General features: G+C 36.1%; 1 protein-coding gene across 2 annotated transcripts in view; it reads left to right on the top strand.

Annotated features, from left to right (window-relative positions):
• SLC44A5 (solute carrier family 44 member 5) overlaps nucleotides 1-12,569 on the top strand; it is a 424,145-nt gene that overhangs the window by 378,380 nt on the left and 33,196 nt on the right. For both annotated transcript variants that reach the window (XM_046024493.1, XM_046024485.1), the window contains exons 12-13: nucleotides 8,531-8,662; nucleotides 12,051-12,150. In XM_046024493.1, coding sequence (XP_045880449.1) covers nucleotides 8,531-8,662; nucleotides 12,051-12,150 — 232 coding nt within the window. The remainder of the gene's footprint in view (nucleotides 1-8,530; nucleotides 8,663-12,050; nucleotides 12,151-12,569) is intronic.

Here is a 12,569-nt window from a genome sequence, read left to right on the forward strand (position 1 = left end):
GTGTGAACACCAAAAAAAAAACTGACGTTTCTTCCAAGGAGCAGTGTAGCATTTATGGCAGCTTCCTTCAGAGTGCTAATAAACATATGGGGCCAACATATGAATGTTTGTGAGGTTCCTATTCAGGAGTAATTTCCCCTGCAATACCATTTGGATTGACAATGCACTTTTATGGTAGCAGACACCAAGAATAGAAATTTCCTATTATTGTTACCTGAAGAAGAGTTTTACACATATCAATATAAGAATGATGTTGAATCCCCAGGTTATGTAGTTAGCCTAGTTCTAATCCCAGCTCCTTAACGGATAACTGAGGAGCTTTGGAAATGCTTCCTAATGATTATAAGACCCAGTTTTCTTATCCATAACAGCACAGTAATGGTATGTATCTCCATCTCACAAGGTTGGGAGGATTAACTGAGACAATGAATATAAAGCTCTTAGAACAATATCTGAAAAGCAATAAACTCTCAGTATGTATGTGTTAGTTTATTGTTACTATCCTCCTTGTTATCCTCAATAGGTTTTTAGACAGCTTCAGGTCTCCTCAGGGTTTCCTTATCTGCTCCCTCTGTGCAGCTGCATGTGAAAAGGTTGGGTCAGTCTGGTGGAGGAATGTAAGAACTGCTACCCCTTAATCAAAGACTCCCAAGAAAGCTTTTTTTTTTTTTTTTTAAAGATTTTATCCATTTATTTGACAGAGAGATCACAAGTAGGCAGAGAGGCAGGCAGAGAGAGAGAGAGAGAGAGAGAGAGAGAAGCAGGCTCCCCGTCGAGCAGAGAGCCCCATGCGGGACTCGATCCCAGGACCCTGAGATCATGACCCGAGCCGAAGGCAGCGGCTCAACCCACTGAGCCACCCAGGTGCCCCCCAAGAAAGCTTTTTGTATAAAAATCTTTTGTTTATGTTTATGCTTGGAGCTCAAAATAAACTCTGCCCTTTACTACTGTATAGCCTCGGCATGTGATTCAGTCACTCTTATTGTCATCAAGAAGGGAAAGACAGTAAAGTCTGGTATTGATTTCAGTGACTTGTCGTAGGGGGGAGCAAGAAAAATCTGAGATTGGCTATAGTTCAAGTTTGACAGTGGCAAGAAGGAGAGAGAGTGTTAATATATCAAAAATACAGGAGAAACGACAATTTCAGCTCCCTGTTGACTCCCTAGGTAGTTCTAACTCAGCAGTTAATGGTGTGTCAAGTCAGCTTAAAGCCGTTCATTGGGTGGGAAAATGTCCGGTTAGACTGAGAAGTGTAACACTATGTGACTCACCTTTGCTACTACCTGGGACAACCGATTTTCTCCATATCTTGGGAAACCAATCATTTCCTACTAACAACACCCTATTTCCTGGGGCAAACAACATATGAAAAAGCCAGACTATTTGTGGGCAAGTGCTCTTGAACATCAGTGGACCAATTCTTATTGACCAGAACAAGTTAAGATTTATACAGGAGAGGTCATAGAACAGTGGGGTCACAGACATGGATTTGGAGTTTGAAAAGGCACAGATTCATTGCACATGAACTATGTGAACGTCTGCAAGTGCATGGTCTAATTAGTAGTTTCTTCAACTATACAATAGGATTCTGTGAATATTTTTAAAAATAATATACATAAAGTCCTTTTGTAAAAAATTATTTTTTTTCTTTATTTGACAGACAGAGATCACAAGTAGGCAAAGAGGCAGGCAGAGAGAGAGGAGTAAGCAGGCTCCCCACGGAGCAGAGAGCCCGATGTGGGGCTCAATCCCAGGACCCTGGGATCAGAACCTGAGCCGAAGGCAGAGGCTTCAACCCACTGAGCCACCCAGGCGCCCCCATAAAGCCCTTTGAAAGAGGCTTAGTACATACTAATTGTTCAGTAGAAAGTCTCAGTTTGGTTGTTAACACAGGAATGGTTGTTAAATTTTCTTGAATGCTTGTCTGCATCTATTGAGATTATCATATGATTTTTATCTTTCATTTCATTAATGTAGTATATCACATTTATTTATTTATGGATGCTGAACCATCCTTGCATCTCTGGGATAAATCCCATGATGTATGACATTTTTAATGTAGTGTTGAATTTAGTTTGCTAATATGTTGTTCAGGATTTGTACATCTATGTTCAATAAAATTTGTACATCTATGTTCAATAGAAATATCAACAGAATATTTGTTCATCAGGGGTATTGGCCAGTAGTTCTCTTTTCTTGTGGTTTCCTTCTCTGATTTTTCTATCAGGGTAATGTTGGCCTTGGAAAATGAGTTTGGAAATATTCCCTCCATTTTTATTTTTTGGAAGAGCTTGAGGAGGTTGATATTAAATCTTCTTTGAATTTTGGTAGACTTCACCAGTGAAGCTATCTGGTCATGGCCTTTTGTTTGTTGGGAGACTTTTGATTACCAACTCAACTTTCTTAGTAGTAATTGGTCTGTTAGGTATTCTATTTTATCATGATTCGGTCTTGGTAGGCTGTATCTTTCTAGGAATTCATCCATCTCAGTTGTTGAATTTGTTGGCATATAATTGTTCATAGTATAGTTGAACTTTGAATATCATGGGTTTGAACTGCATGTGTCCACTTATATGCAGATTTTTTTTTAAAAAATGCAGTATTGTAAATGAATTTTCTTTTCCTTATGATTTTCCTAATAATGTTTTCTTTTCTGTGGCTTACTTTATTATGAGAATACATAATACATATAGCATACTGAGTGTTAGGGGACAATGCTAACTGTTAATCAGCTATTTGTGGTATCAGTAAGGCTTCTGGTCAATAGTTGGCTATTAATAGTTAAGATTTTGGGGAGTCAAAATTTACATATGGGTTTTTTACTGCATTGGGGTAGGTAACCCTAGCCCTCCTGTTGTTTAAGAATTGACTGGAGTCTCTTATGATCCTTTGTATTTCTGTAGTATCAGTTGTAACCTCTCCTCCTTTCTTATTTTGAGTCCTCTTTCTTGGTGAGTCTAGCTAAACACTTGTCCATTTTTCTCATCTTTTCAAAGAACCATCTCTTAGTCTCATTGATCTTTTGTATTGTCTTTTTAGTCTCTGTCTTATTTATTTCTGCTCTAATCTTTGTTATTTCCTTCATTCTAACTTTAGCTTTCATTTGTTCTTTTCTTTATACCTCAGGGGAGGTATAACATTAGGTTATTTGAGACTTTTCTTGTTTCTTGAGGTAAAGCTGTGCCCTTATGAACTTCCCTCTTGAACTGCTTTTACTGTATACCACAGATTTTGGTATATTTCTATTTTCATTTACCTCAAGGTATTATTTTCCTTTTGATTTCTTCTTTAACCTGTTGGTTGTTTGTTAATATGTTGTTTAATCTCTACATATTTGTGAATTTTTCAGTTTTCCTCATGTAATTTCTGGTTTCATATCATTGTGGTCAAAGAAGATACTCAATATAATTTCTGTTCTCTTAAATTTATTAAGATTTGTTTTGTGGCCTAACGTATGATCTATCTTGAAGAGACTTTATGTGAACTTGAGAAGAATGTGTATTATGTTGTTTTGATGGGATATTCTATATACATCTGTTAAGTCCACCTGGTCTAATGTGTTGTTTAAAGGCTGATGTGTTCTTGCTGATTTTCTGTGTGGGTGGTCTACCCATTTATAATCCCATTTACAGTTGCATCAATAGAATAAAATAACTAGGAATAAATTTAACAAAGGAGGTGAAAGTCCTATGTATTGAAAACTATAAGACATTAATAAAAACAAAGATTGGAGAAGACACAAATAAATGGAAAGATATACTATTGGCTAGTATTTTGGTGAGAATTTTTGCATCTGTGTTCATCAAGGATATTGGTCTGTAATTCTCCTTTATGATGGGGTCTTTGTCTGCTTTGGGGATCAAAGTAATGCTGGCCTTATAAAATGAGTTGGGAGGTTTTCCTTCCATTTCTATTTTTTGGAGCAATTTCAATAGATTAGGTATTAATTCTTTAAATGTTTGGTAGAATTGCCCTAGGAAGCTGTCTGGACTTGGGCTCCTTTTTGTTCGGAGAGTTTTGAGGACTGCTTCAATCTACTTACTGGTTATGTGTCTGTTCAGGTTTTCTATGTCTTCCTGGTTCAATTTTGGTAGTTTATATGTCTCTAGGAATACATCCATTTCTTTCAGATTGTCAAATTTGATGGTGTATAGTTGCTCATAATATGTTCTTGTAATTGTTTGTATTTCTTTGGTGTTGGTTGTGATCTCTCCTCTTTCATTCATGATTTTATTTATTTGAGTCCTTTCTCTTTTCTTTTTGACAAGTCTGCCCAGGGGATTATCAGTCTTATTAATTCTTTCAAAGAACCAGCTCCTAGTTTCATTGATTTGTTCTACTGTTCTTTCGGTTTCTGTTTCATTGATTTCTGCTCTGATCTTTATCATTTCTCTTCTCCTGCTGGGTTTAGGCTTTCTTTGCTGTTCTTTCTCCAGCTCCTTTAGGTGTAGGGTTAGATTGTGTACTTGAGACCTTTATTGTTTCTTGAGAAAGGCTTGTATTGCTATATACTTTCCTTTGAGGACTGCTTTTGCTGTGTCCCTAAGATTTTAAACAGTTGTGCTTTCATTTTCATTTGTTTCCGTAATTTAAAAAAATTCTTCTTTAATTTCCTGGTTGACCTATTCATTCTTTAGTAGGATGCTCTTTAGCCTCCATGTATTTGAGTTCTTTCTAACTTTCCTCTTGTGGTTGAGGTCTAGTTTCAAAGCACTGTGGTCTGAAAATATGCAGGGAATGATCCCAATTTTTGGTACCATTTGAGACCTAATTTGTGACCCAGGATGTGATCTATTCTGGATAATGTTCCATGTGCACTAGAGAAGAATGTGTGTTCTGTTGCTTTGGGATGGAATGTCCTAAATATATCTGTTATGTCCATCTGGTTCAGTGTGTCACTTAAAGCCTTTATTTCCTTTTAATCTTTTGCTTAAGTGATCTGTCCATTTCAGTGAGGGGAGTGTTAAAGTCCCCTGCTATTATTGTATTATTGTTGATGTGTTTCTTTGATTTTATTAGTAATTGGTTTATATAATTGACAATTGAAAGATATGAATTTCGTGCCATTTTATTGACTGTAAGGTAACTGTTTATATTTTCTCTGTTTCTTTCTTGTCTGTTACTTTTCGTCTCTCTTTTTGCTTAGAGGACCTCTTTCAATATTTCCTGTAGGGCTGATTTGGTGTTTGCAAGTTTTTGTTTGTTTGCAAGTCTTTGTTTGTCCTGGAAGCTTTTTATCTCTTCATCTATTTTCAGTGACAGCCCAGCTGGATGTAGTATTCTTGGCTGCATATTTTTCTCATTTAGTGCTCTGAATATTTCATGCCAATCCTTTCTAGCCTGCCAGGTCTCTGTAGATAGGTCTGTGCCAATCTAATATTTCTACCATTGTATGTTACAGACCTCTTGTCCCAAGCTGCTTTCAGAATCTTCTCTTTGTCACTGAGACTTGTAAGTTTTACTATAAGATGACAGGTTGTGGACCTATTTTTATTGACTTTAAGGGGGGTTCTCTGTGCCTCCTGAATTTTGATGCTTGTTCTCTTTGCCATAAGGGAAATTCTCTGCTATAATTTGCTCCAATATACCTTCTGCTGCTCTTTCCCTTCTTCTTCTGGGATCCCAATTATTCTAATACTGTTTTGTCTCATGGTATCACTTATCTCTCGAATTCTCCCCTCATGGTTCAGTAGTTATTTCTCTTTTTCTTAGCTTCTTTATTCTCCATCATTTGGTCTTCCATATCACTAATTCTCTCTTCTGCCTCATTTATCCTAGCAGTAGCATTTATCCATTTTTTATAGCACCTCATTAATGGCTTTTTAATTTCAACTTGGTTAGATTTTAATTTCTCTAGAAAGGGATTTTATTTCTCCAGAAAGGGATTATCTAGTATCTGCCATGCATTTTTCAAGCCCAGCTAGCACCTTGGTAATCATCATACAGGACTCTAGATCTGACATCTTACTAATGTCTATATTGATGGGGTCCCAAGCTGTTGGTCCTGCCTCTTGTTCTTTTTTTTTTGAGGTGGATTTTTCTGCCTTATCATTTTATCCAGATAAGAATAGATGAATTAAAGAACAAAATACTAAAAGGGTAGCAATGACCCCAGAAAAATATACACTAACCATCGGAAGAGACCTGAAACCTTTGTGGGGGAGGGGGGAAGAGAAGAAAGGTGAAAATATATATATGTGTGTGTGTGTATATATATATATATATATATATATATATATATATATTAGACTGGTGAATAGAACAGAGCCACACACTTGATTTTGGATGTATTTTGGTCTATTAGAAAAAACTGCCTCCCAAAATTGTAAAGAAAGAAAAACTTACATATATACAAAAATAAGGGTAAGCACAATGAAGGGATGGACTATGACTGTAAAGGTGAAACTTAAAAAAGATTCTAAAAAAGGAATTGAAAAGAAGTTAATTGAAAAAAGAAAAAAAAGAGGAAAGAATGTGATCAGGCTGGAGATTAGAACAAAGCCATGCATTAGATTTAGGGTATATTTTGAGCTGTTAGAAGAAACTATATCCCAAAATTTTAAAGAAAGCAAAACCTATATGTTTTCAAAAAATAAGGCTAAATACAATGAAGAGATTGAATATGACTATAACAATGAAAATTTTAAAAGATTTTTAAAAAGGTATTGAAAGATAAAGTAGTTAAAAAATAGGAAAGAAGAATAATTTTAAAAAATAGAATTTAAAAAATTAAAAAAATTAGCTTTGAAAAACTAAAGAATTATGGGGAAAAAATTCTATGTGAATTCTATGTGCAAAATGAATTCTATGTGTTGCATTCCCCTAGTTCTGGAGTTCTGCAGTTCTCATTGATTTGTGAACTTAGTCTTTGCTGGATGTTCTTACTGATCTTCTGGGGGAGGGGCCTGTTGTAGTGATTCTGAAATGTCTTTGCCTGTGGCAGAATTGTACCACCGTTGCCAGGGGCCAGGCTCAGCAATTTGCTTGGGTTCACTCTCGGGAGCTTTTATTCCCTGAACACTTTCAGAATAGCTTTAGAGGACAGGAATGAAAATGGTGGCTCCCAGCTCTGGCCCCAGAGCAGCCAAGAGCTCAGGGCCTCACAGTTCAGTGTGCCCTTAGAGAAAATTAGTCAGTTACTCCTGTCTCCCTGGTCTCTGGTTGCACTCCATGCTCACCCGGCCTGTGACTGAGGCCTTTGACTGAGCATGGTATCTCTGGTGCATGGCCCCCTTTGGAGTCTCCAAACCCAGCAGATTCCTGCAGCATGCTCCTGCACCACTCTCCCGGAGGAAGGAGGGTGTCTCCCTGGATTTGCCACTTGTGGGGTCCCTGCTTGAAGAGCAGTGGCCTTACTATGCCTCAGATCATGGTTTAAGGTAACCCCAATCTGAGAGCCCACTCCTTGGCTCTGTCTCTGCAGCTGGCTTCCCTGCTCCGATACCTGGGACTCTCAGACACCCCTGGTCTTTTTGTGACCCCACAGGTCCTGAGAGCACACTGTCCTCACAAGGGCTCCACCCCCTGCTTAACCTTTGGAACGATGTCCCTCAGTGTAGCGGACTTCTAAAAGTTCTGATTTTGTGCTCTGCTGCTCTACCGCTTGCCAGGAGCTGGCCCCTCCCCCCTTGGTCTATCATCCCATATGTCACCTCGGATTCACTTCTCTGCACAGCCTACCTTCCAGAAAGTGGTCACTTTTCTGACCCTAGAATTGCTGCTCTTCTTCTCTTCAATCTCCTGTTGAGTTTGTAGGTGTTCAGAATGGTTTGGTAACTATCCAGCTGAACCCCTAGGATCTGATGATATTAGGTCTCCTACTCCTCTGCCATCTTGCTCCTCCCTCCAAAAATATTTTTTTGAACTCTAAAGTATTTTTTCAACTTAATGATTTTTCCAAATTTGCTTCTTAAATTGATTGTATATCTGTATGCTTCAAATTTCAAAAGGTATAAAGTCTATACAGTGGAATATCCTTCTTGTTCTATTCCTTGGTTGGTAAGTTTCCTTCCCTGGAGGTAAAAATAATACATTGCTGTGTATCCTTCCAGAGATACTTTATGTGTATATAAGAAAGTATATATAAAGATTATTCTTATTATGTGAATTATAGCATAGTTTTTTATGTCATTTTGTACCTTGCTTTTTTCACTTATCAAAATAGCTTAGTGATCATTGAATATCAGTATACTTTCTCTTATTTATATGAAAAGTTAGTATTCTACTGTACACATATACCATAATTTATTTAGCCAGTCCCTATGATGGACATTGAGGTTGATTCTAGTAAAAAGGACATTTAAAGCCAGAAGTCACCATAGTCAGCCAGGTAAATACTGATAACATTTATTTTGAATATAGAATATACAGTTAGAATATTAGAGCCATATAAAATGTTTACTTTTAAATATGAATCTTGCCTTTGTAGAAATGACCAGCCGATTCGATTTCATGTAGATATGTGTAAGTGTATAGCTTGTATTTCAGGAAATGGAATTTTATATTAGTCTGTTTTTCTTTTCTTTTCAAGGAATATGGTACTGTTACCAGGAATATAGCAATCTTCAGGGACGGCCAAATTCTCACTTAACTATATATAACATCGGGATTCAGACTGATATAAGCATGTACTTCCAGCTGAAACAAACATGGTTTGCATTTAGTGAGTGGGTTTTAAAAAACTAATTTTGTTAAAGTAATAATAATGAAAGAGAATATTTGTCTAAAGGAAATCTTGGGTTGGTGGAACCTGTTAGATACACTTTTTTATCACAATGTCATTAAAGTAAATGTGTCTGTAATTTTTATAGCTAGAGTAAATGGCAAAGTCATTGAGAGGAATTTATTATGTAATCTAAGAAAATAGTACTTTACAATGATGTCATGCTATTGCTTTCACCTTAGAATGGTTTGGATGTGGATATTTACAGCCATTAACTTGATACCCAAGAAAGGTGTTTTAAAACGAAAAAAAATGTTTGATTTTTTAAATTTGTTTTAAAAAAAGAAAAAGATGAATTTTTTTTCCACAAGACTTTTAAACTATTACAGGAATTGATATAATGAGTAATAAATTTATATTTTGAAGTGTTTATTCAAATTATTGAATTAGTTAAGGGTAATATTAACAAAATTTTTAAAACAAGATGATTTCAGAGATAGCTTTAATTTATTTATATTTATATTTACATTTATTTATATAGCTTTAATTTGTTCCTAAAATGGTTCTATTATAATATTCCTCTAATTTCATGTTCTTTAATCAAGATTTAAAATAATCTCTAATTACATGTTGCTTTAAAAAAGAATTCTTCATATTGTTTAAGTTAGAGAGCCAAACAAGGCACTTTAAGGAGGCCTGATAAGCAGCCCAGAGATTGCCTCAGAGATGATCAGTATTTTGATGGGGGGCATCACGGGTCCATGTATGGGTCTCATCTCCATAAATGTGAAAACTTGGTTTTGCCACTTCCCCCAGAAGTCTTCAGGCTTTCAAGGACAGGCTCATGTTATGTAACTAGTGTGCCATTTTAGTTGTTTCTATACTAGGATACACTTCCTGACCAGAATGCACACCTGGTCCGTCTAGGACACTGCTTTCCTGGAATCAAGGCATGTAAGGAACAAAATTAATAATGAGTAGCCTTTTTAGCAAAGGTTTTTGCTTTGAGAGATTTTATTCTATAAGTTCTTGGCAAACTTGATGACCTAGCCTTGCACAGAAGCCCCCCACCAGTTTCCTTTTGTCTGCCACATTGAGTTTTTCTCTTTCCCTTGGGCAGTGTTGGATCAAAATGCCACATCCTTGTTCCTTGGCTTCCCACTTCAGTTCACGTGCAGATTAGTTCCCTTCAATTAACAATTTTTTTTCAAATATGTTGCAGAAAGATTATTTCACTTACAGCCATTTCTTTTTAATTATAAAGAGCAGGCATCTTGGGACTCATATCCTCACCATTTTCCCTGAATTTGAGTGATTCCATACGTTCTCAGCAATTCACTTGCAATTATCTGTCATGTCTAGAGATGATGAATCTCATCCATTATGTATTGAAACCTCTAGTTTTATTCTCAGGTGGCTTTTAATTACAGGTTCTATGGTCATTCCACTGTTGTTTCTTAAGGGCTTTCAACACAAAAATTATTGACATGATGAGAATCTGCCATTGGAGGAGTTAAGAGATGTCCTTTGAGGAAAATATAGAGTTTGCTTTTATTTTTAAGTCTGGCAATACCAGTCTTTCCTCAAACTAGTCCCCACTTTCACAACCCATTTACTGGACATTAATTGATTACTTACTCTGTGATTGGACAAAACTCTAGGTATCAGAGAGAAGGGCATAATGTAAAATTATACTCTTTGATGGAAACGCTGAAAATAAGCAGAATTATACATTTAAAAACTATCATTTTTATGAGTCTCAGATGTGTTAGGAGATGGTTCTATTCTCATTTCTGCTATGAGTTATCCCAGTCTCCTCCTCAGAAGAGTTACCAGCTTTTCTACAGGGTCTCAAAAAATAGATTTCAAACACAGGAAAGGGATATAATACATAAATTCAAAAGATAATAAAATTTCTCTAATTGTCTTGGATATGCAGTTTTGTAAAGCTTCATATGCAATGTTGTTCATCAATGCAATTTCAGAATATAAAATGATTTTGGATATATCTCATATTCTTAGGTTTGTCTGAAGATGATTTTAGCTTAATATGACCATATCCCATAATTTTGGACTCAGTTTATTTTTTTAAGAGAATCAAATATGCATGACAACATACATAATTTAATTAAAAGAAGACATGTGTTCAGTGACATCAGAATCTTATTGGTGTAACAATTGGATGAAATAATGAGTGCCTATCACTCAGAGTGCTCAGACATGAGCAAAATAACTGTCTAGCAAAGGATGTAATACAGCAGACTCTTTTGCAGGTGGAAATTTAAATTTCTATTAAGTTTCTTCTATAATTTCAGATTCTATGATTAATAGTGCTATAGTTCCTTAATTTTAAGATCCAGACTTTTCACTTTTCAATATATCTGAAGTCAGAATGCATCTTATAATCAATGAAAAATGAAAAATAAAATCCTTTCCTGAAAAGTTATTACTAAATTAAAGATGTATCTTAAAATTGAGGAAATATAGTGATTATGACCATTTGGCTTAAAGTAAAAAGAAACTAATTGAGGGTAGCCAAAAAGAAAACAAAATTGGAACAAGCTGGGGGCAAGGGATTGGTACTTATTATAAGAAAATGGAAGTGGCTCATCGAAGTCAAGAAACCAGAAAGACAGTTGGACTTTTCAGTGTACTTGGATCCAGCAAACAGAAAGCCAAAAGAACTCAAGATTGCCTCTCTGCTGGGTTTCTTTAACACACATACACTTTATTCTTTCTTTGCAAATTCACTTATTTCACGTAAAGGTGACACCGTTCATTACGTTTGTATAACTCCAAGTTCAAGAGGTCCATACTTCAATTCAAAACTGAAGTAGACTCCCTTCGTTCGAATCCTGAGACTTTTATTAGAGACTTTTATTGGGTTTATATCCTGATTCCATCAATAGTAGCCATGATGGGTGGAGTCACAAAATAAAAATGTGGCAGCCAAGAGCCTGCCCTGTCAGTTGGCAAGGTCAATTAATGAAGAGGCATTGTGAACAGAGTGGGCAATTCAAAAAGTTTCTCCTGTAATGACTCTCTTACTCAATGAAGTGAAAGTGAAAACATCTGAAATAGAGCTGCCTATAGCAGTCCTTCCTTCTCTCATTTCTACAAATGGTGTGAAATATTTCTATAGATAAAATGAAGCCTGACCAGTTGAGTTGCTCAAACTCTAGCTAGATGTTTTAATCCAGATTTCTTGGAGGTTTTGAAAGTGAATTTCTAAGATTAGCATTTTGGGAGACCTAGCACTGCTTAAATTACAGAGTATCAGAATTGGGAGAAAAAGTCATGAAACTCAGTCCTGACTTTTGCAGAGAAGTTTGTTTTTTGGGTTGATTTGAATCACACTAATTTTTTTTTTTTTTTCCCCTGCTTAAAGTGATAATACTCTGCCTTCTTGAAGTGTTTAACATCCTCATGCTGATCTTCCTCAGGGAACGAATCTGCATCTCCATTGCCCTGCTGAAGGAAGGGAGCAAGTAAGGCCCTGATGGAGAAACTCACATAACTTTTATCAGTCATTCAAATCAGTCACTGCCTATTGTGTAGATGCCCCCAGATGACTTCCCCTTTAAGACTTGTTGAAGAAATCTGCTTTCCATTCAAGAAGACTGAAGTTCAGACTTTGCCACTTATTAGAAAGGTCATTCTAACAAATCCTTCAGTAGCTCCACACCTCAATTATCACAGGATGAACTAAGGCTCAAACCTGGGTAGTGTAGGTATTAGCACTTTTTGAACACATTAGAATAAAGTGTGAACGTATGATAAAGTGCTGTATAAAGGTAACTTGTATTATATATTGTATTATTCCCCTGCTGAATCGTATGTTAATATTAATGATTGAGATCATTTGCCATAAATCACCATAATTCTATGAAGTTAATTATGTGCTATT

This window comes from Meles meles, chromosome 1 (genome assembly GCF_922984935.1).
Source record: "Meles meles chromosome 1, mMelMel3.1 paternal haplotype, whole genome shotgun sequence".
Taxonomy (NCBI): Eukaryota; Metazoa; Chordata; class Mammalia; order Carnivora; family Mustelidae; genus Meles; species Meles meles.